The sequence below is a fragment of the Barbatula barbatula genome (assembly GCF_947034865.1).
Source record: "Barbatula barbatula genome assembly, chromosome: 5".
NCBI lineage: Eukaryota > Metazoa > Chordata > Actinopteri > Cypriniformes > Nemacheilidae > Barbatula > Barbatula barbatula.
In genome coordinates, this window is record NC_136769.1 from 12,085,787 (window position 1) to 12,112,956 (window position 27,170).

The window sequence follows — 27,170 nt, forward strand, 5'->3', positions numbered from 1 at the left end:
GAAAGTTTTAATTATAGTTTTATTTCATTAACGTAAAAGCATTAAGAGACAACAATTTAACCATCACCACATCACAATCCAATACTTATTTCTCCCACTAAAAATGTAAAACTAGGTCAAGATCAGTAAAACGCAAGCTTTAATGGGGACATGTATCAAATGATACACCTCCACAGCCAAGTCAAAAAAGAAGCAATCGAGACAAAATCTGTAGTAAAGGAAAGGGAGAAAGAATCTACAATATACAAACAAGACTAGAGATGCATACTAAGAAAAAACGCATTTAGAAACTGATTTACACATCTCATCATATTGAGTCTGGGCCTCATATCTCAGTCGTCTGGCTTTCTTCTTTATCGAGAATTAAATCAAAGAGATCTCAGACCGAGAACTTACCAACATGAAGCACATTTGTTTTGCCACATACTCGCACGACAGTGAATGTTCCCAAAGCCACTTGATTGCATTTTGCCTTTTAATTGTGAAATATGTGCACTACATTAGTGAAGTGTAAAATAAGTTTTTCAGTGTTGTTCAATTTAAACTTGAGGGGAAAAGGTCTTTTGTGGTCAAGAACTCTAAGGTCTGACAAAGGTCTTCTGACTTTAAATGGAGTCCCTGGAGTCTTGTGGCTCCACAGCCCTCTAACATTCGCTCCAGCAGAAGATAGCTCAGCCGCAACCTGTGCCCGACTCCGAGGCTTCCAAAAACAGACGCCGGAGGATCCCTCGATGACTGGATCACTCTCTCTTCCTTCCACTTGCTCGCAAATATAGTAAAGAAGCTTCCTAAATAATGCAGACCTCTGCTCTAAGAGTGGATAAACTGTCCCTGCAAAATCATTTCCCTGCTGCAAATCATATTTATTTTGATAGTTGACAGATGTTTATTGTTGTTGTTGTTGATACAGGGGTTGGTTGGGGGGTAGTTCAAGCCATGTGCCTTGTTCCCCCCACCCTGCCTCCCCATCTTTGTGACCTCCCTACACATCTCAGGGAGACAGATGCAGACCCATGTGTGTTAGCTGGATCGCCGGGTGCAGCTGTGCTACGGGGATCCGATGTGGGCCTGAGGGAGGGTTTCCCCCTTTCCCGCATGGTGCTCTGTGGCTCCAATGCCCCAGACCCAGTGGATTTTGGTATATTTCTACCTTCGCTGGACCAAAGTGATCTACAAGGATCCCATTCACACCCAAGCCGTCCATCCCTCGTACAACTGTGCCAGGTTGTCTACGTTCGTAGCCTCCTTGATGACATAATCCACCTAAAGCAAGTAACCAACCAAAGGATCATTAAGAACAGGAGCCACAAGGTAACAGATCAAAAGAGGGAATTGCTTTCTTGAGCAAGTACCTGCTCTGTGACACTCATTCTCCTGTTAGGGTCCAAATCTCTCCCTTCCAGTTTGGCCTTGACCCTCTTCCACACGCTTACAGCATAGGAATTCCTCTCTTGCACAGCTGAGAGAAAATTGATAATCGGTCATATACGTTGTTTTGAAGAGAAAAGTTTTAAGTCGATCAGATCCATAAGCATTTCATAGATAGGCATTTGAATCTGTACTAACCTCTGCCAGTTTTAGGATCACGCACAGCTCTCTTGGGGCTGGGTGCTAGACCTTTACTGTTGATCATCAGGGTGCTTGAGGGAGTATCCACTGGTGTCCCAAAGTTCCGAGGAAGAGCTTTGCGGGCATTCTGGGACATGTTATCAGGCTGGGTCTTCGCTCCACTGCAGCGCACTGCTGTTTATGACATTTGTACATTTTATGCATTTGGCAGATGCTTTTATCAAGCAACTTACATTGCATGATACTATACATTTGTATTGATTATGTGCAATCCCTGGGATGGAACCCATGACCTTGGTTTTGCTAGCGCCATTCTCCTGAGCTACAGGAAAGCTACAAAGTTAAATTAATCTGAACACATGATGACAGAAAAACTATGCGATATCTTAAACTTACCAGCAGCAAAGCTTGTCTGGACTGTTGAAGTAGGACTTGCACAGTCAGTTCCCCTCTCTGTAACCAGGGGAGAGGCGAAGCTTACCAGGCCATTGTAGATGCTATGAAAAGAACAAATATTTTAAACTATAAAAGGTATTAAATTCTCCTATAAGCAAAACACAACACTGAAATTAATCACAGGAGAGCTGTGGGCAAGTGCTTACTTCTGGCTCTGAACTTTGAGCTCCTTCAGGGTGGCTGGGATCTCCTGAAGCAGCTCAACCTGCTCTTGACTGCGTGGTTGCCCTGTAGCTTGCACTATGGTAAACAGCACAATCTGCACATTATCCTGCCATGCCTTGTATTCTGACAGGAACTGACGAACACTGCCCTCATATGTTACTTCCTCTCCCTCTGCAAGTGCGTTTTCCTCATCCTGCCAAAATCATCAAAAAAACATTTACTATTTTTAAATCAGTTTGCAAAAAAAGTTAAACATGCCATTGTTTACAGAATGTCATTAAATACCTTTGCCATAGTACGCAGTAAGTGTTTAACATCAGCGAGCTGGCGGTTGTGATTGGACAGGATTCCTTTAATGGAGTCCACCAGCAGCTGCAGGGTCTCCATCACATTCTCCAGCTGTTGCTCTCTCTCCTCCTGCATTGCTCTCTGACCGGACATCTCCTGGGTGAGGTGGTTTTGTGCATAAACCAGCCACTCAGGCCCACCAATAGACAGATCCATGGCAGGACTCTGCAAGGACAGTTTAGTGTATCAATGTGGTTTAAAAGGTTAAACAATTTGTATCACCACATCCTGTGCAGACAAACATAGATTCTGAAATTGAACAATCCCTGTCAATTATACATGGAAGTAAAACTAGGAGCAACACATACCAGTCGATGCAGCAGCTGAAGCTCCAAAGAGGAAACGGAGGTGCTAAACTGGGCAGCGTAGGAACACGTGGCCTGGCATCGCTTCACAAGTTCAAAAAGCGCAGCATCCATGTTCAAAGCATCTGGGGTGCGTGTACGCAGACCTTCAAAGTTGATGATGGTGCTGCAGAGGAACGTGACCTGATTGGCTCGCTGACTTTCCTTCATCACAAGGGCACGGCGCTCTGCTATAGTGGCATCGAAGTCCTGCAGTACAGGGGCAAGTGCTGGGTTTGCACCACCAGCCCATTTAAGCCTTTGCTCTATACTGCCCTCTAGAGATGCCAACTTGTCCTGCAATACAAACCACAAAACAAAACACAGTTGGAGTAGAATCAAACAAAATGGTTAAATTCTGGAAGCAAGGAAGGCCTTTAACCTGGACACCAGCTATAGAAGCTTCATCTTGACTGAGTTTGTAAAGCTTCTTCTTCATGTTGCTGAGGATGATGGATCGAGGAGGGGGGCTGACTGTCATGGGCTGAGTTCTCACACCAAGAATGTCCTCGTGCTGCCACTGTTGAAAGTCACAAGACGATTACAGCCACAAAATATTGTGTTGGTGTGTTAACAAGATACATTACATACACATTGTCAAGGAACCTGAAACATATCCATACCTGAAACATGGCAATATGAAGCTGAGTTCTCTGCAGGCTGACTTTACAGGCTTCAATGCTGACCTCCAGACGTCGTACCAGGTCTAGTTTTTTCCAAGCTGTGTCGTAAGAGCTAGCCAGCACCGTAGCCCTGTTGAGTAGCAGCTGGGACAGCCGCCCAGACTGCACGCCCTGCTCAACCGCTTTCTTACAAAGATCATCCAAAGACACTTTTCCTTCAGCACCAAAGTCCTTGGCCTCTACCTGGGCGATGAGATCCATGCCAAGGGCGCTAAGAGCACTACATATGGCCAGGCCCAGAGCCTGAATAGGAAGCCCCATTAGCATCTGCCTCACAAAATCAGCGGTAAAGGCTTTGATTGGCCTCGTCATCTGGTCCTCACTGACCACAGTGGAGCCACGGTACAAGGGCTTCACTGTGGGGACTGGACCATTAGAGGACGGAGGCTCATCAGTGGGTGTAGGGCAGGCTCCTATTGGACAATATGGGAGGAACAAAGTATTATAATGTGAAATAGTAACACTGTTAATTTTCTATTTGGTAGTGATTTACCAGAGAGTGTCTGTGCAAATGAGCTGCACAGACGGAAGAAATCTCTGATGGTCTGGAGTCTCTTCAAGAAGAAGATCTCTTCCAACACCTGTCTGGTCTGCACATTATCAAAGAAATGGACCTGTGTAGCTCTAGCCTCCCGGATCACATCAACCTTTCTCCAGGCAGCAGGCACATCCATAAAGTGGAGCTGAAATAATAACGATCACTCTAATAAGATGTATTCCTCAAATGCGGGTTGCACAAAAGATCTCCTAAAACCCTTACAACTATCCAAAATAAATAACCAAATAGCTTTAAATTTTTTACCTTGTCTATTAAAAGTCCAAAAGCAGTCTCCAGCTGGGAAAACATGCCATCAAAGGCTACCAACAACATCTGCCCAGCACTCATCTTGGTCGTTTCCTGAACTGAGCTCTCCATGTTGCGTGGCTGGATCAACTCTGAATACTGGGCCCGTAAAACCCTGACACAAAACAACAAAAGTTAAGACTACAGAGAAGTAACAACACCTAAACATAGACAGTACAGCAACCATTTCTAAACTCCATGTTACCTGGTGACCTCCAGACAGTGGTCATCCGCATCCTCATCTAGACCCATAGCCGTGTTGCGAAGTTGAGCCTGCAGAACCTCCCCCAGACCCTGCAGCGAAACCCCGTCTGCACACTGATCGATAAGCGCATCCAGCTCAGCTAGCATTGTGTCTAGCGTGCTCTCGCCCTTTATCATGCAGCGCAGAGCTTCTGGGAAGATGATCTGACGGAAGTTTGTGTTAAGCTCCTGCAAATATAAAAAGACAACTAAATTATTACCCGAGCACAACACTACATTACTCCTTTTAGGATTTGGTGAGCAAAACAACTTGCACTTTAAACACAGAAAACATTCGTACCTGGAGGCAGGTGTAGACACCATTGGACAGGTAGACAGCTTGCAAGGTCTCTGAAGGACTGAGGATGTCCAGGTCATGTGACAGGAGTTGGCACTGCTGCAGCAGCTGCACAAGACATGTGATGTTTCCACTCATGCTGCAGAGTTCCTCGAGGAACCAGGCGCCATCCCGGGACGTCAGCTCCACCAGCTGCTCTCCAGCACTAGCTGCTGCTCCCTCCATGACTAAGTTACGCCTATTGACACAAAGACATTTTGAGTACTTAAAAACAAAGTCACTAGACTGTGAGGAAACTAGTTAAATACAGATCATAACTTGGGTTTCCGTTAAAAGGCTTTTACAATTCCTACATTTAATATTTAATAGCCTTTCAATGTCACACACAGACCTGGTGAGGGCACAGAGAGCAGAGATAATGATTGCAGCCTGACTTAAGGAACTCAGCTCAGCGTCCTCATGCAGAAACACTTTAATGCATCTTTCAATCTCCTGCAGCTGCTCCTCACACACGGGCACACTGACGCCCTCTGCCTTCAGACGCTCCGCCTGCCGCAGCAGACGAGTGTTGGTCTCTGCCGCATGGTGCTGCAGTGCCAACTCAATGCTGGAAAGGAACTGACATGTGGTGGGAGGGGGCTGAGGGGCAAACTGCATTTCATACCTAGAGAAAAGAGCCGTCTCTTTAGTGCATTAACATGTATGCTTTTCCAACAATTATTTTACAGGAATTTTCCCGGTTTCCATTTTAAGTTTTTATATGGAAAGACACTTCAAAAGTGTAATGCTTAAAATGCTTGAATTGAGTTTTGTAGTGAATATAAATTATAATTTGACATATACTAAACTTAAACTGAAGACAAGCAGCAGTTGCACTTACTGATGATACATGGTCTGACAGTGCTCCACTGTCATGTCACACACCAGCTCTTCCATCCACTGTTTCCACGCATGGACTCTGTGTCTGTGCAGCACGGCACGGGGGTACAGCAAAGCCACTGTGGCATAGCTATGCAGGTGCTCGAGACAGCCACGCAGCTGAGAGCGCCGCTGCTGTAACAGAGCGCTCACCTCCGCCTCCAGAGCCTCGCACTGACTGATCAGGTGTGCCTGACCTGCGTTCTGCAGGAAGGTGGTGGCAGGCACATAGCTTGGAGGTCCTACAGTTTAAAATCACCAAAACAAAAACAGGAAAGGGGTTGGTTTGCACAGGAATGATCATTTACTTGACCACCAGAATAGTTCAAGTAATTTTCTATTTACCTAAATCAATAGGGCTGCTGATCTCCTGCAGGAGGCTGGCAAGCTGAGTGGCCTCTAGACTGGCAAAGGCAGCTTGATACTGAGAAATCCACTGATCTAAATCAGACAGCTTCCCCTGAATGGCATCCTGTACTGTTCTCTGCCTGGACTGCAACTGAGTGTGCTCAGAGTATCTGTTAAGAGAACAAGGACCTTCAAACTGTTACATTAAATGTATGCTTGTACAAATATTAAGACACCAAATGTGAAACAGATCCAGTAAGATGAACGATCAAGAAGAGATTTTAATGAGCTGAATCTAAGGCCATGTATTTTCAAAACTGCAGCTTTTTCAATGCAGTTTGTCCACACGCAGTACCCGGTCACTGAAACTGAACTCTTTTTGAAAAATCCTACCAGGGTGAAGATTTTTATAAACTACAGTTTTAGTTTTGTCGAGCAGATGGTGAAACCAGAGCTTTGGTATATGATGTTGGAATGCATGCAGCTTTCTCCTTTGTTTGACGGCAGATTCCAGGTTTTTGATTGGCCAACGTGGCATTATGGTCAGGGTTATATTGCCAGGTGTTGGTTTGGCATGCTCTAGACAGCGTGTTTTGGCATTTTCGTGTTAATGATAATGATTTTGTACATGTGGACTAGGCCTAAATCTAGATTCTTCTGCTGACCTGTGCTCCAGGGTGTGGATGGGATGATCCGCTCTGGTGTCAGCTCCTTCCAGAAACTCCATCTCCTCCAGGAGCTTGCCCTGTACTTTCTCCACCTGTGAGAGCTGCTGTTGCAGGCTAAGATACTCGTCCACCGCCTCCTCCATCTGTGGTACCACACCTGTCATCTCATCTCGGTTCTTAAACCAGTTCACCTAAGAAACAAGGGGGAAAAAAACTGTAAAAACTGGCAAAATTTAAATTCTGCACGATTTGCAGAACACTTCATGTATTTTTACCTTGATCTCAGCCACACGAGAGGAGAACAGGCTACGGGTGATGTCTCTTTCCATCTCTCTCTTGCTCTGCTTGTTCTCTGCTTGCTGTCCTCCTCCTCCATATACGGCCCCTGCAAACCCCACCTCCCCACCAGCTGTCCAGTCCACCAGGGGATCGTACACAAATGCCTCCAACAGGGTCAGGAGGGTCTCCCTTCCTCTACGCATTATCTGGATCACCTAAAAGGCACGTAAAAGTAAAGACACCAATTTGACATGCATGCATTTTCTAAACAACACGAAAAAGACTCACCTGTTCACAAGACAGTCTAAAGATGCCCTCCACTCCAGTGACCCCCAAAGCAGTCTCAATGTTGTGCGTCATACGGAAAGGAACCTTCTCGGGTACTCTCAAGCTCTTTCCTGTTAGGATAAAGCATTTATGTGTTCATAAAATGTATGCAAGGGTTAGGATTTGATTCTTAGTGAACAAACACTCACCTTTCTCAAAACAGACGTTGTAGTCAATATGCACCACCTCACCAGTTGTCATATCAATCAGCACGTTGTCAAGGTGACGATCCCCCAAACCAATGATGTATCCCACCATTGACATTACAGCAGTCGATCTGGCGTAAGACTAAATGAAACACGCAAGAATCTATTATAATGTCCTTGTTTTGTCGCTGGTCCACAATGACTTTTAACAAATCTCTAACCAAACCAATAATCAATCCAGCTGGTTATATCTAGCTATTTTAGCCCACACAGTAAAATCACTTGTCACTGGGAACATCTCATGCTGCACATGGTTAAGACATGGTGTAACTTGGGCTCCTCTAACCTGAGTTACACTCCACCACTCATTAGGGGTGGTACAGGAGCACCACAGCTCTTTCGCCAAGAGGTTAGGGGGCGTGGATTCCATCAGCTCTCTCAGAACATCTCTCATGACACTTAGCGGCCAATCCCGGCGTGACACATCCAAACTGTGCCCAACAGCCTTTAAGGCAGGACCAATCTTACTATAGTAGAGCTCACTGGGCCGGGGCACCATTGGAAGGTTTTGGGGCTGCTGGAATGAGTCCTGTGCCTATAGTTAAGATAATGGATGTTAAACACAAAATAAAATATTTTGCAGAATGTAGGAAAGAAAACAAATCTGGGACACTTTTGACTACTGCTGTAAAGAACTGTTTGGTAACAAACATCCCTCCAAATATTTTTCTCTGTTTTCATCAGAACAAAGACATTTATACAGATTTAGAACAACCAAGGATAAGTACATGATTACAGTTTTTTTTAAAGTAAACTGTGTCTGTAAAGGTCCAGTCACTCATTTAGTAAAACTGGTGAATTCAGGCTATTGTGGGCTGAAAAGCTAGTTGAAATGATAAAAAGCTTATATTTGATTTTAAGCAACTTTTCTGTTGGTTGGATACATTTTATGTTTTATATTACTTAATAATTGTCATTTTCATCTAATTGTTTGAACTTTTATATGTTGTTTGTAGTTTTTTGTTAATCCACTTAAAGGGACGGTAGGCCTTCAAATGTGCATATGTACAAGGTCAGAATGGCACCACCTCAGACTCATTTTGAGCCAGGACAAACCCTGGTCAGTAATATCTAGCAGCAAGGTTGCGAATTGCAACCAACCGCTCACTTCACCCCTCCCCCTCCCCTTCGAAACACAGCTGACAGAACATGACAAATTAAATGCAAGGGGACCCTCTGTGTACGTAGATAGAAATAGCTTATTCTAAGGTAATAAAAACATAACGCTTAATTGTGTAAGCTCTTAATACACCTCTGACAACATAGCTATGTATATAATATTGCATTTCTAGCAACAGATCATCCCCAAAATCACGCACTAGACCTTTAAGTGTTAAGTGCGATACCTTTCTTTTTTCCCTTACCTTCTGAGCTTGGAGCACAGCCTCACGCTGCTGCCAGCGTTTGTAAAGTCCAAAGAGAGGAGTGGCTCCGTCTACCCACTGGATGAGTCCTGATCTGGTGCCCAGAGGCGTGACAGAGTAGTGACGGGCATGAAACCTCGGACTCTCCTGCTGATTTATTTTAGTAAACATGGTGTTGACAATGGACAGGAACTGCATGATCCGCTCATCCAGATGCAGATCCTCTAGTCCTAAACCACAGAGGTTCACATTATAATTCACCGCAAAATGCATTTGGAAGACGATGCCCGTAACTGTGTCTAAAACTTTTCTCAAACCTTTAAAGAGGTAGGGGTAGTTTCTTCCATCTGAGCCGAGAAAGTAAAGTTTCTTGGGTTTGGTTTTAGTAGGCAAGATGGTAATAGTGTTGCCTACGCTCTGGATGGTGACCGCATCTGTGGCAGACACTTCCCCCGGCAATGCCATCTCAGTGTTAGCCATAGCCGTCAGACGGGGACTGATCTCATCCAGTCGCAGAAGGTAACTGGCTCGTTTCTGTGCCCGCTGCTGCAAGCTCAGCATGATCTGCAAAAGGATAAAATATATTTACAAACTGCAAAATGTGGTGCATGTACAATCAGAACATATGCACGCATCAGTCCTGACCTGTTTGAAGGGCGCCCAGCTGCTTGCAGGATTAGCGGGATTAAGAGGGTTTCTCAGTCTCTCTAGCGCATTGTGGATGGCGTCACCGTACGTCTCCTGAAACCATGCTTCGTGAGGAGTCTCTGCCGGAGCGGCTGTGATGCTACGAACGTGATCCAGTGCGAAAACCACAGGCTTCATTAGAGCGGAGTGCTTCTCTCTCATAATAGCCAGTTTTTCATCCCTTTTCATCAATGAGACAAGAGAGCAAGAGGTTAAGAATTGTATTAAAATGACCAAGAAGCTAAATGAGTCATGCTCTCTTTGCATTTAACTGTCTAGCAGGGGTCGTGACTCACTTGCGTAGAGTATTGTTGTTCTGGACTCTTTTCACTTCGTCCTCCAGTTGTTGAATCCTGCGCAGGACGTGCATGTGTTGCTGCTGCAGGACCCCCAGCCAGAGTTCATCCCAAAGGAGGGTCACCCTCCTCAGCTCTCCCACCAACATCTGCACCTGCACACACACACGATTCATACAACAAGGTTTGAATTTGACTCCCAAAGTATCATACATCCAAGAACATCAGCATCAAATTGTACAGCAATACCTGAAGCACCATGGTGGGGTTGGCAGAGGACAACTTGTCTACGATCTTGCTGTAGCAGTCCTGCATCATGGCTTGGTCCTCGCTGGAATACATCACCATCTCCTCGCCACGGCTGCTCTCCTGAGAGGTCGGACCACTGCCCATCTCACTCTCCCCACCGCAAAGAGCCTCCCCTTGCATGTTGCCCAGCAACGTGGGCAGAGACGATGGCAGCTTGTTACCTGATAAAAGCAGGACAGCTGTCAGTTATACCAGATGCAACAAACCATGTGGTAACTCATTACAGCAAATGCTACAGGTACAACAACCTGACGGATGAGATAATAGAATGCTTAATAAGAAGGTCAGGATGCCTGTATGTCAAACATGTACCTGCAGTCTGGGCCTCTCCTCCAAGAGAGATAGAACCCACGATGGCAGGGTAGAGGATGAGGTGGGGTGAATCCTGGGCCACTCGGCACAGCAGACTGCAGATGCTCTGGCGGATGTAGGCCTCAGGATGATTCAGTCTGGAGAACAACTGAGGGATGATACCTAAAGAGAAAACAGACATATAAATCCAAATCTTGTTTTCAAGATGGCAAGTTGAAGGGGTTAATTACTACATAAAATAATTTTTACCTCTCCATGGCGCAGTGGGGGTGGATGCCAGGCCATGCTCCAGGCCTTCCCTCAGCTCCCCAGCATGCTTCACGAGCAAGCGTAGCAGACGGAGGGTCGCCATGACAATAACATCGTCGCTACTCTGTTTGCTGCTCTGACTGTTCAAGAGCAGTTTGGGATCATCTTCATCAATGGGCACCTGATAAACAGAACATGTTTAGTACAAAAGAGGACCGGTTTAATTTCTGATCAGTGATTGGTCTAATTTTCATAAGAATCATCTAACCTGTCCAGCATTGAGTTTGAGGAAGGTGAAGTACGCTTTACAGGACACCCGATAAAGGCTGAAGATCCGATCAACCACTCGCCTCCAAACTCCAATAAGCCCATCAGGCACAATGTCTTCTACATCAGAGAGCCATGGACAGGCACTCAGTAGCTGTCTTCCAATCACATCCACCATGTCATCCTCCTCATTCTCTTCATTCTGCAGGGCCATGTCCTCATCCTGCAGTAAACACCAACAGGTACAAACATTAAAACAGAACCAGACAATCAGGAACAATCATCCAGTGGTCTTAAAGTGATACAGCACCAAAAATGCTGTTTGCTGTCCAACATTCTTCAAAATGTCTTGTTTTGTGTTCTACAATTTCAAAGTAATTTTTCCTACTATGGTAGTCAATGGGGCTTGAGACCCATTTGGTTAAAAGCATTCTTCCAAATATCTTTCTCTGTGTTCATCAGAACAAAGAAATTTATACAGATTTGGAACAGCTTGAAGGCGAGTAAATTATGACAGAATATTCATTTATTGGTGAAACCTCACTTTAACGCTTTTCAAGCCAAGAAACACCTTTAAAAACTGACGTGTGAGTAACATTATAACATAGATTAAAGGGATAGTTCACTCAAAAAAAAAAATGCTGTCATCATTTACTCACCTTCGAGTTGTTCCAAATCTGTATGCGCAATAGCCATTTTTAAATTGTATTCTGCAAAATGACATGTCACGCCACAAGCTTGACAACTCTTAATCTAGAACCGTTAGGCTAAAAAAAACTCACTTGACCAAGAAATAAAAAAAGCTGGGAAAGTAACAACGATTGAGGAAAGAATTTCAAAAGGCTGCATAATACTGCAAACTCTGAGACCTGAATTCCAGCTGGGCGACACATGGCTTGACCCAATATGCTGAAAATGGCGTCCTTGTCCACATCGGTTGTGCTTGCTGGGAGCAATTCCTCGATGTCCTTCTTCTCTTCAAGCAGCAGAGGAACCCCCTGTCCTTGACTATTAGCAAACACAGGAAAACAGACAAACAACAAAACGTGACCAGTGAGTATGTGGGATAATGTGATGCTAAGGACTTTGTAGATTTAAAGAGTCAATATTTTTGTGATCTGGTTTATGGAATGTCCAACAAGTTAACGTACATACACGGTGTAAAAACACACTAATTTTCGAATAACAGGCAGTGTTACCTTACTTCTTGACTGACCCTAAAATTACTTGTTCGGCAATTCATCGGTCGGATTAGTCAGATGGTCTAGTCTGCTGTGATTGGTCTAACGTGTGCAGTGTCGCAAATGAAACAGACGGACATTACACAGTGTGATGCAAATCTGACCCAGAACTTAAATTGAATCATGTGAACGAGTCATCTGTCGTTCGAGAGTCGACTTTTTAAGTCGACGATTACCGATTTTTTTGGGGGCCGATTACCGATAACGATGGTTAGAACCAGTATCGGCTGATATAATCACACGATCTATATGAAGCCTTCCATTTATCATGTAGTATATTATTTATATAACAATTTTAAAGACCAGTGTATATTACCTAGGGCTGGGCAAAAATATACAGCAAACCACCACAAAAAAATTCTCACGATAGTGTATCGATAGTCCAACATCTACATTTTTTTAAATCACATTTAACGTCATAAACAGTCTATACAGCCAAGCAGGAGTGAGCATACATAGAATCCTGACCAAAGCACAATAGAAAATGTAATGGCTTTAATGGTTATACTTAGAATTGTATTGGTTTTAATGGAAACTATAGTGATGTCTACTATTAGTGTGTATTGGACTGAAATACATTACAATATATTGTATCGTGACTCAATTATCGTGATATGTATCATATCGCAAGGCCCTTGCCAAAGCATGCCCTTAATATTCCCTAATGAATTGAGAGATGACAATGCCCAGATAGTTCCATGTGTCCACAATTGTGATGATTGACACACTTGTAACCATATCAATGTTCTGAAGTCTCGCAGCTGTAAGAATACAAACCGTTTGGTATCTGTTATTTTTCAGCCAAGATTCGCTTGGTCCATCAATTAAAACAAAAATACCTCTGACAAACACGTGCATATTTATTATTTTAAATATAGACGTGCAGCAGGCAATGCATTTTTCTAGGTATGTCGGCACTGCATCGAGACGGAAATAGTAAATTTTTTTGGAGTGCGGTGAACCAATTGGTCGGCACAGCGGGTCATTTAAAGAAAGAATCCAGTACGGCTTGCATTCGCCGCACGGTTTTAGACACAAAATGTGAATAGGGCCTAAGTGTAAAAAATGGTCATTAGCGGATATAAGAGACTTTTGGATCTTAAAAAATATAAATACAGACCGAGTGAGTTACTGACTCGGTCTGCACAGCGCAGCAGTTGAACACACCTACGTTCTACACGTTTTGTGTCATTTGATCGGCTCTTTTGATCAGCTGTTATACAGATCACTGATCAATCGGAGCACCCTTACACTTCACAACAATAGTGGTTGCAGATAAAACAACTTAAAGCTCCCGTTTGTTCTTGTTTTTGAGGCTTTAATTATGCTTTTTAATAGATGTTCACGTTTATATATAGTAAAAGGCTTTATATTTCAAGTCCATTGTTCACCGCTGTCCCTCTGCTAACAAAACGACTGGTCTGTCGTGATTGGTTTCCTGCTTAGAGTGTGTGTGTGAAGATGTCCGACCAATACCATATCAGCGAGCTTCCGCTTCTCAGGCTGTTGTGAATGGTCGGTACCCTCTCAGTGCATGTGTATTTATAAAGATTGGCATTTAGCAATAAACAGTGACAATCAAAGTGTAACGGAAGTCTGCAATTGCATGTGCAAACGTCAATCTTTGCTAGAGATAAAAAAAGTCCTACTGCGGCGAGGGAAATGACACCGGACCGAATGGCGTCAGACCGGATATATTAATTAACACCAATAACAGAAGCGTTAGTCTTGCCATTTTATATTGGACCCGAGTTGGATAATAAAACAAGCAGATTGACCAAGACACATATGCCAGCAGGACTTGAAAGGAAGTTTCATAGAAGTGTTTGAGAGATATGCGCGCACACACACACACACAATAACAGTGTATTACACAGAACAGCTTTTACAACCGATGTTAAAGTCTTGGAATCTGTTATTTGACCATTGGTTACCAGAATGTATGTAGCTGAATTCTCATTACAAGCTGTAGGACTGATGAAAGTGAAAGTAGTTTAGCGCGTAGCTCAGTCAAATGTTTACAATCCCTGATAACCAAACACTACTCCAGCGGCTCTTCCTCTTCTCTAAAGAAGGCCTCGCCCCATTTTTGGCATATTCCTGTGGGCGGGGGTTATTAAAAGCACTCGGAATAGTGACAACATGTATCCGGGAAGTAGAGGGCTGTAGTCCGATTCCAGCCATTCTCTGTAGTCATTGAAAAGCGACTTCTGTTATAGACAATATCTCCCTTGGCGCTGAACTTTGAGCTGGTATTTGCAGGTATTGTTTGTGCTCTAACAGCAACATTACACACTAACTAAAGGTTGGAAAATGTGATCGCACGGAATGGGACCTTTAAAACAGCTTTACTGAGTTAATGGATCAAGAGGGTTAAGTACCTGGCATTGTCCACAACCTTCCTGCCCCATCTGTATGCCCAGCTGGCCAAAGCAGCCCAGGATTTGGCCATTTCAGGAGCCTGAGTTGTGGAGAGCTGGTACAGCTGCCCCAAGACAAAATCTGGCTCCCCAACACCAACATTCACTGGAGACATAATAAACATTAAATTCATCATATTTAAGGAAAATTACAAATAACAATCAACTACACAACATCTAAACATGAAACCCTATGTTGATATGGAAATAGTGTCAGGCCAGATTTACCTGTGGTCTCTGTAGTAATGTTTGGCATTCCCTGATCCTCCAGTGGCAGCTCCAACAGGCCAGCGATGTTCTTGGAGAGGTTGGAGAGACTGGTAGACCCAGAGTTTCTTTTCACCACCATTTTGAGTTGCGGTGTCAGATCTTTCCAGTCTGCCAAAAGCCACTTGCACAGCGTGAGCACAGAGCGACAGGCAGCGCGTTCACACTTCCCGGACTGACAATATGACAGCGCGCAGGAACTCAGCATTTCCATAGCAGATACAGTCTGGCCTGAATAACAGCAAAGACATATCCACACATAAGCATGTATTCTGTTAAGATCATACAATGAGAACCAGACAGCATTTTATGAAAAAAGTACTAAAGTTAATTTAGAAGATCAGTCATCTTAGTTGTGTCAATAATGGAAACTTACCAGCAACAAACAAAACTTTGGCCTTCTCAATCTCCAGCTCGGGTCCCCACTTCTCTCCCACAATGCCCACTAGTGATAGCTGCTTGAAGCTTTGCACCAGATCTTCAGAATCACTTGCTGAGGGTGCGCCACACTGACCAAGCAGACGTGTGGCCAGGGCGATATTACCCTGCTTACGGGCAAACTTGACTGCAGTCAGACAAAGCTCCATTAGATGCGAGTCCACCGGAGCAGAGGAACCTGGGAGAACCATAAAAGACATCATACTTCTTATAATGGCAGACACTTCAGTTTGTTCACCTAGAAGCGTTTGGACAATGCTTAGGTATAAATTAATTTACAGGAAATGCAATAAGGTGTGTTTTCTAGAAGTCCACCGGCCAAAAGTAGTCAAACTTGAAACACTCACACGTAGGTGCAGGAGACCTTACCTTTTAGTTTTTGAAAAAGCTGGCGCTGGAAGGTGGTGTATCGAAGAGCATGGAGCCATGGCTGAACGTCCTGCTGCTTGCAGGTGATCAAGGCTTCACTGAACAGTGGAATAAGACAGTCCTACATACAGACAGAAAACAAAATATCTTACAAAAGAGCCAAGCAATAATGTGAAAACACATTTGAGCGTTTGGATGTTTCTTGCGTTCATGTGGTGACTCGAACCTCTGGCTGCTGGTTGCAAAGTGAGTTCTCCAGAGAGTTGGCACAGTGAAGCTGTAGTGTGCTGAGGGTTGGCAGGTTGGCAGACAGTGTCAGGGTGGAGAGACGCAAGGGACCCAAAGAGATGCGCCCCGTCTGCTTCAGATACTTCACCAGATTGCTTAAGGTGAAAAGCAAAATGAGCACCGCCATTATGAACAAACACCACACAGCTTAATATGGAAATCTAAGCCAGCTGTATTTACTTACTCGGATGAGGAAAGAACCTTCTGGTCCTGTTCGTGATTGGTTGAGGTGATGGTTCCTACAGCGCTTCTGAGCAGCTGAACCTCAATGGCCTTCTGGAGCTCTGAGGGGTCTGGACTCAACACAGCAGGAAGAAGCCTCTTCAGGTCTGTCAAAGCAAGAGACCAAATCTCTAAATCATCGAGTGAAACTAATGTTTTTTTTATGACATTAGCAACAACACCACAAACATTTCTGCATATCGCTAGGCTTTCATTGACCCCAAGCTTCTTCGGCTATCCAGATGTTGATAATACAGACTGTGAGCATACCAATCTTATCCTTTGTTGTGGAGTTAAGCCGGCAGTAATCCTCCCCAGGCAACAACTCCAATTGGGCCCGACATTCTGCAAAATCTCCCTCCTCGAAACTGCTCAGAGCTCTGGAGCAGCAAGACACACAAGTATTCCCATGAATATTTCGCTCATCTAAAATCACGAGACGTATAGAGACTGACAGTTGCACCAGTGCTGCACACCTGATGAAGTTTAAGTCAGTCTTGAGGTTGACACCAGAACTGCTGCTGTTCTTCTTGAGGTTCATCATGCTGACCTGCCACTCCTGTACGGACTCCCAGTCGCTCAGGGCCATGTAACACTCACACGCCTTGTTGGCCAGGAAGTTCAGCACCTCTTGAGAACAATCACTGGACTTTAACAGGACAGTCTTTCTACCCTCTGCTACTAAAATAAATAAAAACAACCAGAATCAAATATAAAAACCATATAAAGAATGACCTGAAGTGTTTGTTAAGATTCTCACTGTTGCTGGTGTGTTTAGGGCTGGACGAGATGGTGCCTGTGAGCTTGAGAAGAGATCGATCAAAGCCTTTAATGGAGCAGTCCATTCCTGTAACAGCACACAGCTGCTCCTGGTATTCCAAAGCGGCCTTTTCAAACCTTGACATGGAAGAAATGTGTAATGTAAATCTTATTTAAAGACATGACACACAAAAGAAGCAACATTTTCTATATGCAAATGATCTTTGACGTTTTATTTTTGTTAACATACAAACCTAAAAAGTTATGAGATACCATTTCAAATTCAACACCATTATCATACATAAAGTATAAAACAGTTCAGTAACATTTACATTTACGCATTTGGCAGACGCCTTTATCCAAAGCAACTTATATTGCATTATCCTATACATTTATACATAGGTATCTGCAATCCCCTGGGATCAAACCCACAACCTTGCGTTGTTAACTACAGGAAATGCTACAGGAAAGCTATAAGATTCTATAATTCACATGAAAAGACCTACTCCTTATTTTCAGTACAAATATCGCTTACTTTCCCTCAGCTTGCAGGGCTACTGAGCTCAGCCAGCCCAGACTCTTGCCAGTGTTAGCTAGACTCCAGGCTGCCAGACCTTGTATGGCCTCCGGGCATCGCAGCTCACACAATGCCTCCACCAGCATGGTGATTGGCACTTCTATCTCTGGCCCCTTCAGGAGAAAACAAATAAGGTTCAAATCAGAATGGTGCAGATTTGGAGAAGCAGCTTTACACTTAAGGGATTGACATCTTAAAATGGTAGCGCAAAGTACCCTAGATACAGACGTGTGATTAAAATTTCACCTGCGCACTGTTGTTCTTGATCTCAGTTAGCAGGTCAAAGCCGTGCCGGACCGTGACCTCAGGCTGGCCAGAGAGAAGGCCCACCCTCATCAGTGCCAAACGAATTCTTGTTAGCCAATCCTGGCACGTCTGTCGGTTTGTGTAGAAAAACGTTCTTATGCCCTAAATAAGAAGTAAGGACAAGTATGTCAAACAAAAGCTCATGAAAGGTTCGCAGACCGCTCTTTGACATGCAATTCGTCCTTTATGCTTTTTGTAGGCTTAACCTCTAGTGGTTTTGGCTTCTCCCTTCCCAGAGTAGTAAGTTAGACAAGTTAGAGAGGTGATCCCTGCTCCAGGAAAGGGAGACCTTGTGCTTGCAGGGTAATACTACTACCGACAATTTCCCACTGAATGAAAGCTACGGTTTATCCAAAATAAATGCTAAGTTTTTTTTATATGCTATATATTTTTTATACTACTACTGAAAAAAAGCCACTAAAACTAGTGAAAGAGTAGCTAACTTAGCAACACTGGTGAGAAAAATTTGGAATTAATTGTCTCGTCTCCGAGAAGCTGCAGCCGCGGTGGTCTGGATTTTTGGTGTGAACGCTCTCCACGCCAAAACAAATCCAGCGAAAACTGAACTAACAAAAAATACACATATGATGACGTTACGTGAGGAATGGGGGACACAGACAGTGTCAAAATGAAGGTACCTCATATCGATATTTTACATGTGGTATCAATGCATCGTATGATTCGAAAATTAATCGATACATCGATCCATATTGATGTATTGTTACACCCCTAATAGATAGCTGCATATACACAGACCTTTGGAGGTGCAGTGAGCGCGCTAGCACAGCCTTCGTAAGCGTTATACATGAGTTTCTCCAGGTTCTCCAGGAACTGCAGCAGCAGAGCCAGGCGGAGCTGATTGGTGTGGTGACCCTCATCACTCTCGCCACCGCTCCATTGACTCAACTCCTGGTCTGTGTTCAGACTGTGAGCCGCCAGACTGCGGATCATACCTACAACACAGAGATTAAGAGACTTCGTACACACACATGAAGTATATATTTGTATACTTTGTATAAGTATGTCCCCCGCCTGCCCTGAGGATACCATATCTCAGTTAATTAAAATTTGAAATTAAGTTACAAAGCACCTTCTGCAATGCACATCTTAATAAAACATTTGAAAAGTAACCTTCTATGGTCTGGAAGGTGTCCTGGGCTCGGCCCAGCGGGGTGCGGAGCTTGGAAAGCACTGTAAACTGAGCAGCCTCCCATACGGCCCACTGCCACAGCACAGCCTCTGTCTTTAGCAGGGCACGAGGCACCATGGCAGAGTCCTTCTTCTCCAGCCGCTGACAGCTGTGGTAAAGGCGCTCCAACCACGGCTCTTTACTGCAAATCACATGGAATGAAAACAAAGACATCAAAATTTACAATATAACACTTTAACTTAACTAATTTGACACAAATTGCTTTTAAGTGAGAATCCAGCCACATTGCAGGCGTTTATAAGACAGGGACTTTATATTCAATAGGCAAACAAACATGCATGTGCAACATATTTGTAGATGAACGAAAAGGCGGCCACATTAATGAATGTACATATCAGTCTCCTACTCACCCCCCACGATGGACAGTTCCATACAGTATAAACCCAATAAGGTCAGAGAAGTCCTGTGGGTGGAAGGTGTTGCTAGGCACTTTGCTCATGTGTCGGCGGATGGCCAGTGAGATCTCCTTAATCTCAGAGTGACTCTGAGCGCTGCTGGGAGACAAGCTGACAATTACCACCGACTCAACACCAGCTTGAGGTGCAACTACGAGGTGAGATTTTTCCCACTTTGTTTTTTTTATCGTGTGGAATCTAGACAGTCACCTTAATGCGACGTGCATGGGAATGGATCTCAGCAATTTCCCGAAGGCCTGCCGGACTCGCACTGCTGAGTGAACTAGCTGAACTCGGCACACGTCCTCACACCTGCACAAAGTCAAGTCATGTCAGCTTTATTTATATAGGGCTGTTTACAATTTTCATTTTAACAAACCAGCTGTACAAGAAAACATTGACTAAAAGCAAAACCTATAAGGTTATGCGAGTCAAAACACAGGTCAAATATAAGACAGACTATAAATGCCTATATGCAGTGTTAATTAAATAAAACTATAAAATTTGATTATAGAGAGGAGACAGAAGCAGTGCGGATCAGACCCAAAGTTTTACTTGACAAGAGCTGGAGGAGAAAAAGCTGCAATACTAATGAATGTTCCTGTGGAGAGAGAATGCATGATTACCTTTGAAGAAGCTCTGTGGACAAGGAGGTTGACAGAACCTGTAGACTGTTACATGCTTGCAGGCATATGGTGGGGTCTTCACTCAAAGCTAAAGAGAGGAAACCCATCACATTAATGTTCATTCATCAGACTACAGTACAATATAGTCTTAACACAGAAAAACACTCACAATTGGCCAGTATCCCTTTGCAGAATTTGTGAAAGGATGGAAGCGAGAACAGGGGGGAGTATGTTTCTGATTTCTTCATCATCATAGACACCTCTAATGACCAGGTAAGTAACAGCTTCCTAAAAACCAACAGAGACTAAATAAACTCATCTTGATTCAAGGTAGATTATCCAATAACAATCCTTAATTTACCTAAATCCTGTTGCCCTACTAAAAGAAAACAAGGAAGGCATCTAAAAGAAAGGTGTAATTACACTCATCAGTGTGTAAGTGATTACAGCAGCTGAAAGAGCCAGTGGTTCAGATGAATGAAATCAGAACAGGCCTCATTATAGAGAGGTCGTGTCAGCTGTGTACCTCGCCTCAGGGTTGAGATGATCCTTGCTGAGCAGCAAACCCAGCAAATTAAGAAGCGTACTGAAATGCCTTTTGGTTGCCGTGGTAACTGTGCTGATGACAGCACCGTCGAAAAGGGATGGGGATGAGGTGCTCAGGCTGCTTGAGATAAAATGATCATGCCTTGGGTAAAACAGAGAGAGAGAGACAGAAAAAGCGAGAGAGAGAGAGAGGCTTGTAATGTGTGAGCTGAACAAAGGGTCACAATGCAATCATAAGGCACTATTTGAGAACCGACACTGACTTCCAGGATAAGACATACTACACATAATGTTAGTAAATTATTTACTTCCATTGAATAAAAGTCAACATTCTTCAAAATGTCTCTTGCGTTAAAAAAGATCAAAGGAATACAAGTTTGAAACAACATTAACATCAGTCAATGGTTTTAATGGTTACATTTATAGAGAATCCTGTGAACAATTTTACCTGGTGCAGTGAGAGTAGAGGGTGTAAAGAACTGCATATTGGACCGCCGGGTGATGGACTGCCAATTCAGAGTGAACCACAACCATATTTTGACTGAGCAGGGCAAACACGGTAGGTGACAAAGCCCACATCTGCAAAAAAAGGTAATTTCATGTCATTACTTTTACAGTTTATAGGTACATTGCTGAACCCTTTCTGAATTCCTTTAAAAAAGTGAGTTACAACTGACCCCGATGAGTGAGTTTTTGGTGTTGCCAATGGTGGTGAGAGCACTGAGATTGAAGATGAGGATAAACTCTGCTCTCTGTGGGCTGAACTGCAGGTGGCTGAAGGCAGGGTGTTGTATATGGGGACATGCAGCAGGCAGACCCAGGGGACTCAGCAAACTGTTCAACGCACAAACCATCTCTCCCAAGACCAGTTTATAAGCTGCCTCCAGGACAGGGATGTTCTTCAGACTCAGTACAGCATGATATACACCATGTGCTGCTGCCATCACCTGTAACAGAAACCCAAGATTCAGTGCTGTTTACTCGACACGCTGAGTGAATTCATTTAATGTGATGTTATAAAGACGTACTTCTCGTTTTCTGTGGAAACGCAGCTCCAGTAGTTGAGAATTAGGGGCCAACAACTTTTCCACGAAAGTGCCGGGGAGTTTGGTGTTTATCTGATCGACAATCTGCAAAAACCAAACAAATCTTAAAGAAGTGTGTAAGCGAACACCAATTGTAGATGATCATAACATATTGTTCACCTAAGAGCCAGTTAATGGACTGAACACTTACCAGTGTTAGCAGGGTGAGGACGGACATGCTGTATTCTGGCCCACAGCCTTGGCAGCAGTCTAGCTGGTCCAGTCCATAAGAGATTACAGCATCAATCAGCTGACTGCCAAGGTCCATGCTTACCAGCAGAACACACACACACTCATTTCCAGCAGTCAGCACTATTTCGGAGAAGAACACCTGCTTGGCTGCAGTGACGCAAGCCAAAACACGGTTCAAAACCTGCCGTGAACAGAGTGGGAAAACGTGAGATTGTAAACAGATCACTAAATGACTATGCATAAATACTTCCAAATAAACACCAAACATATTTGCTGTTGAAATTGATTAGGACTGATGACTGGATACATACATCAGCAACATATGGCTCTGTGATTGGTGGTCCTCGGAGAGGATTGAAACGTTCTCCGATGCTGTGCACTACAGTGCTAAAGACCCTTAACAGGGCTGCAAGCTTGGGGAGGGATACTGTGGGTGGGGGAATATCCTCATCCCCTGATTCTCCTGATACATGACTCAAATCCTACAAAAAAAAAAACCTGAGTGACTTCAAACATCTTCAGATTACTGTAAAACAGGAAATGAATCTACAAGAAACTTAACATTACCTCAGCATACGCCTCCATATCTTCCAAAAACTGACCTAACAGCGTAGTAGAAAAGGCCAAATCTGCCACCCAAAACTGCTCCAGACTCTGTAACCAGCCTGGAAGACACAATAAAACAGATCAGCCTTAAATATTAACATTATAAAAAAGGTTAAAACTAAAAATATAACAAGTCTTACCAGACACCTGTTGAGTAAGATACTGTCTCTGGGTGTGATCTATATGCCAACCCACCAAAATATCCACCGTGTCCTGCAAAACAAAGACAAGAGTTTATTTTCACACAGTCTCTAATACAAGTCTCAAATACAAATTAAAAGAAGCTGAAACCACATTGCTGGATTAAGATCATGCAGTTAAATTTAGACATGCCACTACAAATGATTAATATGAACTCTTCTGTTAAGTCAGTCTACTTACTCTGAAGTTGGTGCTGAATATGTGTGGATAACATCGGGCCACCAACAAAATACACTTCACACTTTGGCACAACAGTTCTGGTGTGTCCAAGTTCTCCAAAATTGACTGAAGGCTGCTCATCACCAACTGAACAACAAAACATTTCAGCGATCAGGCCACAGTAATCATACATAAGATTCTCTATTGTTGTGCCATTGAATGGGCCGAGCTGTAAAAATACCTGCACCACAGTCGAAAAAGCTTTCTTCTCCCCTGCCGTTTCAAGTGCCTTGTGCACTGCCACCAGGAAGAGAAGCTTCACCTCATCCTTTGTGGACACACTGAACTTGAGGAAGATCCATTTGAAGATCCTTTCGGCTTCATAACTGAGGGCGGCACAGAGCAATCCCAGGCAGCATGCAGCCTCCTGTCTGAGCTCCTGCAGGAGCTTACTACTACAAGGCCAAACAGAAACACTTGTCCGACAGTGCTTTTACATCTGAGAACTAGCCAACGTAAGTGCATCATCATTAGCTCCAGGAACACAGCTAAAAATAAAGTGAGCTCTGACAACACCCATTGTGTTAGAAATAGAGCGCACAATCATACCTCTCATTCAATATGTCATTCAGGGTACTCAAAATGGAATCCAACTGTTTCACAAGGACCTGTAAATTATATATGCAAACAAAACAGAATACAACTGTTAATGACGGTTTTAAAAGCCTTACACATACATTTGTTTTTAACCTACCACTTTATTTTCTGAGTGCACAATGAACTCCCTCATTTGTTTCACAGTGGCCAGTCTGCGTTCTCGGTCATCTTCCCGTGATGCTCGCCGCAGAAGATTGGCCAGACGAGACTCCTCAGAGTGAGCCAACGGTCGGTCTGCGAGATTAAAGAAAATGTGACAGAGTAAATAAATACATTGAACTCCATAACTCTTTGTCATAAATTTTGCACTATCTATAAAAGTAATCTATTCAAAACATGTACCCTGTGATTTCCTCATGTCCTTTGTAGCTAAAGCACGGTTTCCATGCTGAAAAGTGGTTATATCAGTTGTCACATCATTGATTCTCAACTCTTGCCCCAGCGACTTCCAACCATAAGTATTTTCAGAAAGGCCTCCATCAGCGTCATATCCTCCTACAAACAGAAACACTGTTATTTTTCTAAATTTACATAAGAATGGTTATTAGAAAAAGACATGTAAAAATGTAGGCTCTATCCATCTATTGTGTCCTTCCTAATCTAGAAAACTTTCTTGTGAGATCTGCACAAATAACAAAAACATGAATAATGAGCTTGTGAATGGAGAGTTATTTTTCATTTAGTTGGGCGATTCTTACTAAATATTGGTTTCAAGATCATGTAAACATAATTTTGTTAAAAACACTTATCAAAAAATCCATTATATTTATTTGAAACAAGGTTTGATTGTCTAATGGCCATTTTAAAACGGAGTCTAACACAATTTTTTAAGGCCTTCAAAATTCTCATTACCGTAACCATTTAAAAATAAAAACAAGCCATGATGCCTAAGCAAGCTAAAAGCATACATACATAAGACAACATGAATATTTTTTTGATAGAAAATTATACATTTAACATCTTAACATGCAGAAAACTACCTATGTATGGTATAAGAATGGAAAAAGTTGTGTAGACAGCTTGAAAACAGAATATTACATTTTTAACTTAACAAATATAAAGTAATCTGTTAACTTGTTTGCCATTTATAAGGCACTAGTAGATGTGTTTCTTCACATAAAATCTATGTAATGTAAATATATTTGTGTGTGTTTTTACTGACTCAGACAAATCGAGACGCGTTACAGTAATAAGAATTTCAGAAGAAAAAGCGAGGGAATAAATTAACTCTCATGTCAAAAATATGTTTTGTCCAAGGTAGAGAACACAATTATCTATATGATGATAATTTTTTTGTGTTACCGACTTGTATGTTTTATAATTCAAATCTTTACTCCGTGATGTTCAGCGTGGTTTCGTGCGAAGGACCCAGCTTACTTCACGTATCGAAAAATTTTATTTTTGGGGTTAAATCATACAGTGGTATATGCTTCATAATACGTCACCAGATTGACATATCAAAATATGTGAACAAGTTGAGCTTGTTTAGGTAAAAAAAAGATCCACACAAGGAAACACAGGGATCTTCCAAGCAATAACAAACAATCGCCTTGGACACTTTCTCTTTCTCTTTCTCTAAACTGAAACCTTAAACAGTGAAAGAGACCAAAGATCCTTTAATAAAAAACGGTAAAACAAACTGGATGTAATTTAGTTTCTTAAACATAAGGCTAAGGTCTCAAGCAGCACACACCTCCTTCTTCGTGTATGTCTGAGGCAGGGAAGTCGTCATTGTGCAGTGGTGGGGTGCCAGGCCGGTCAGAGGGCAGAGTGTTGAAAAGAACTTCTGAACCGTGGTCTCTAGAGACACTGCACTTCACACCGTCCTGGCTGGCTGACACACCGTCGCTTCTGTAAACCATGCCATACTGGGTCAGACCAACCTGTCCAAGTTGAGCCCCACTTTCAGAAGAGGAGGGCATAACAATGATGACTGACATTACATTTGTTATTTTTTACTAGATAGAAAAGCCTTGGAGGTTACTCAGTCAGATATATAACATCACACGTATAAAACCCCACATCAAGTAACATTATCTCTGAGGTTGGTTTATTTTTTTTACATTGTAGAAACTACGAACTAATAAAACGCAGTCACCGCAAATTAACGTTATCTATGAATCGCACAGGCAATTCTCTGTATCCAGAAATGATGGAGATGACGTCAATTGACGTTACTGAGATGTCATTCTACACAGCAACCTAACTAACGAGGAAAATCTAAATTTGACTTCCGTGACGCTTACGTTATTGTACAACCTGTTAATAATCATCCACAATGAACAGCCTGATGTTTAACATTTATTCATCGATAAGTTACAAGTATGTTATGTAGTTTTGGCGGCATCGAGGTTAATACTTATATGGCTAACTATTTGATTGGCAGACACGCTGTAACTACAGTGTTCACGCAAAGTTCAATGCACTCACATTCACCTCTGATCCGTTTGCTTTCCTGGCAAACACAAGCACACAGAAAGCTGACTTTGACATTCAGACAAATTCTGATCGTTAAGCTGATTCAAATATGGAAATATGAAGATAAAAATGTGTATGTTTTAAATGCGTTTATCACACAACCGTTGCACGAGCAAAGAGCGCAAAAAATATGTTGCTGGTTTGCGAAGTGACATGAGCATGTGGCAATAGTATTAGGCTGTAACGCTAACTTACTGAACGACTTGAAAACGAATTCAATTCTCTAAAACGAGTGACGTTATTGTACCTCGCGTAATAAAACCACCACACTTTTACCCTCACTAATAATAAGACAATAGCTGATGGCTAAACGTGTAAGACCACACACGCGTGTTTCCTCTCATAACCCATAAATGAATGCCACGACACAACATTACGTCCGCCAAAGACACACCAATCACGGCACGTAAGGTCACATTTTGCTCAATTTATAGAAATCCAGCTGGAGGACAAAAATCCACATGGTCAATTTCGTCAGTGTTCGACGATTATCGGGTTAACGTTAGCTTGTGCTAGCGCTAGCTCGCCAGCCTCAAAGAACGTGAGCGTTTAACGTTTGTCAGCTTCGCCGCGTGACATCTTATCAAATATTTTCACACACTTTAGTAACAACGGCGTCGTAAAATGTGATGAAAGGTTACTAGCTCGAAATGGCGTTTGAAAAACCACCTCACTTGAATAAAGACAGCGCTGCTGTTCAATAAAAGGACGGACGAGAGCAAGGCCTCGCTATAGCCTCGGTCTATAGTGCGAGGACTCAACCGATAGTTGCGCTACTGACCTGTGCTGCCAGTCATTCCAGTTTCGCTGCAGTTTGTGGGCGCTGCTCAGCCGAGACCCGAAGGCTTTGCGGCTCATTACCTTTACGAAGACAGCATGACCCGTCTAACACGGGGAAAAGCAACTCCTAATTTCAGCTTTCACTTTTTGTCCATGCACAGGTTTGAA

General features: G+C 43.1%; 1 protein-coding gene across 5 annotated transcripts; it reads right to left on the reverse strand.

Annotated features, from left to right (window-relative positions):
- Positions 1-2: 2 nt before the first annotated feature.
- smg1 (SMG1 nonsense mediated mRNA decay associated PI3K related kinase) lies at positions 3-27,170 on the reverse strand. Of its 5 annotated transcripts, none has more exons than XM_079456755.1 (62): positions 27,004-27,170; positions 25,438-25,595; positions 24,087-24,239; positions 23,842-23,978; positions 23,697-23,755; positions 23,329-23,542; positions 23,109-23,234; positions 22,868-22,940; positions 22,689-22,786; positions 22,433-22,603; positions 22,081-22,302; positions 21,873-21,974; positions 21,522-21,791; positions 21,293-21,423; positions 20,825-20,986; positions 20,468-20,586; positions 20,299-20,386; positions 19,883-19,984; positions 19,628-19,768; positions 19,199-19,398; positions 18,824-19,020; positions 18,008-18,169; positions 17,720-17,874; positions 17,186-17,322; positions 16,902-17,103; positions 16,696-16,805; positions 16,388-16,532; positions 16,142-16,298; positions 15,916-16,036; positions 15,485-15,724; positions 15,070-15,339; positions 14,803-14,947; positions 12,050-12,188; positions 11,182-11,403; positions 10,914-11,094; positions 10,665-10,826; positions 10,293-10,513; positions 10,044-10,198; positions 9,706-9,928; positions 9,378-9,624; positions 9,061-9,290; positions 7,983-8,231; positions 7,640-7,778; positions 7,452-7,561; positions 7,160-7,378; positions 6,882-7,075; positions 6,214-6,386; positions 5,831-6,110; positions 5,342-5,614; positions 4,954-5,188; positions 4,615-4,841; positions 4,368-4,524; positions 4,059-4,248; positions 3,506-3,978; positions 3,265-3,402; positions 2,847-3,179; positions 2,476-2,703; positions 2,172-2,383; positions 1,966-2,066; positions 1,567-1,743; positions 1,353-1,459; positions 3-1,263 (listed from the first exon to the last, which is right to left on the reverse strand). In XM_079456755.1, the coding sequence occupies exons 1-62, from the start codon at positions 27,078-27,080 to the stop codon at positions 1,186-1,188; spliced, it is 10,917 nt and encodes a 3,638-aa protein (XP_079312881.1). In that variant the 5' UTR covers positions 27,081-27,170; the 3' UTR covers positions 3-1,185. The 5 variants fall into 5 exon arrangements, with proteins under 5 accessions (XP_079312881.1, XP_079312880.1, XP_079312879.1 ...); XM_079456754.1 differs by having other exon boundaries at positions 19,628-19,771; XM_079456753.1 differs by having other exon boundaries at positions 25,438-25,646.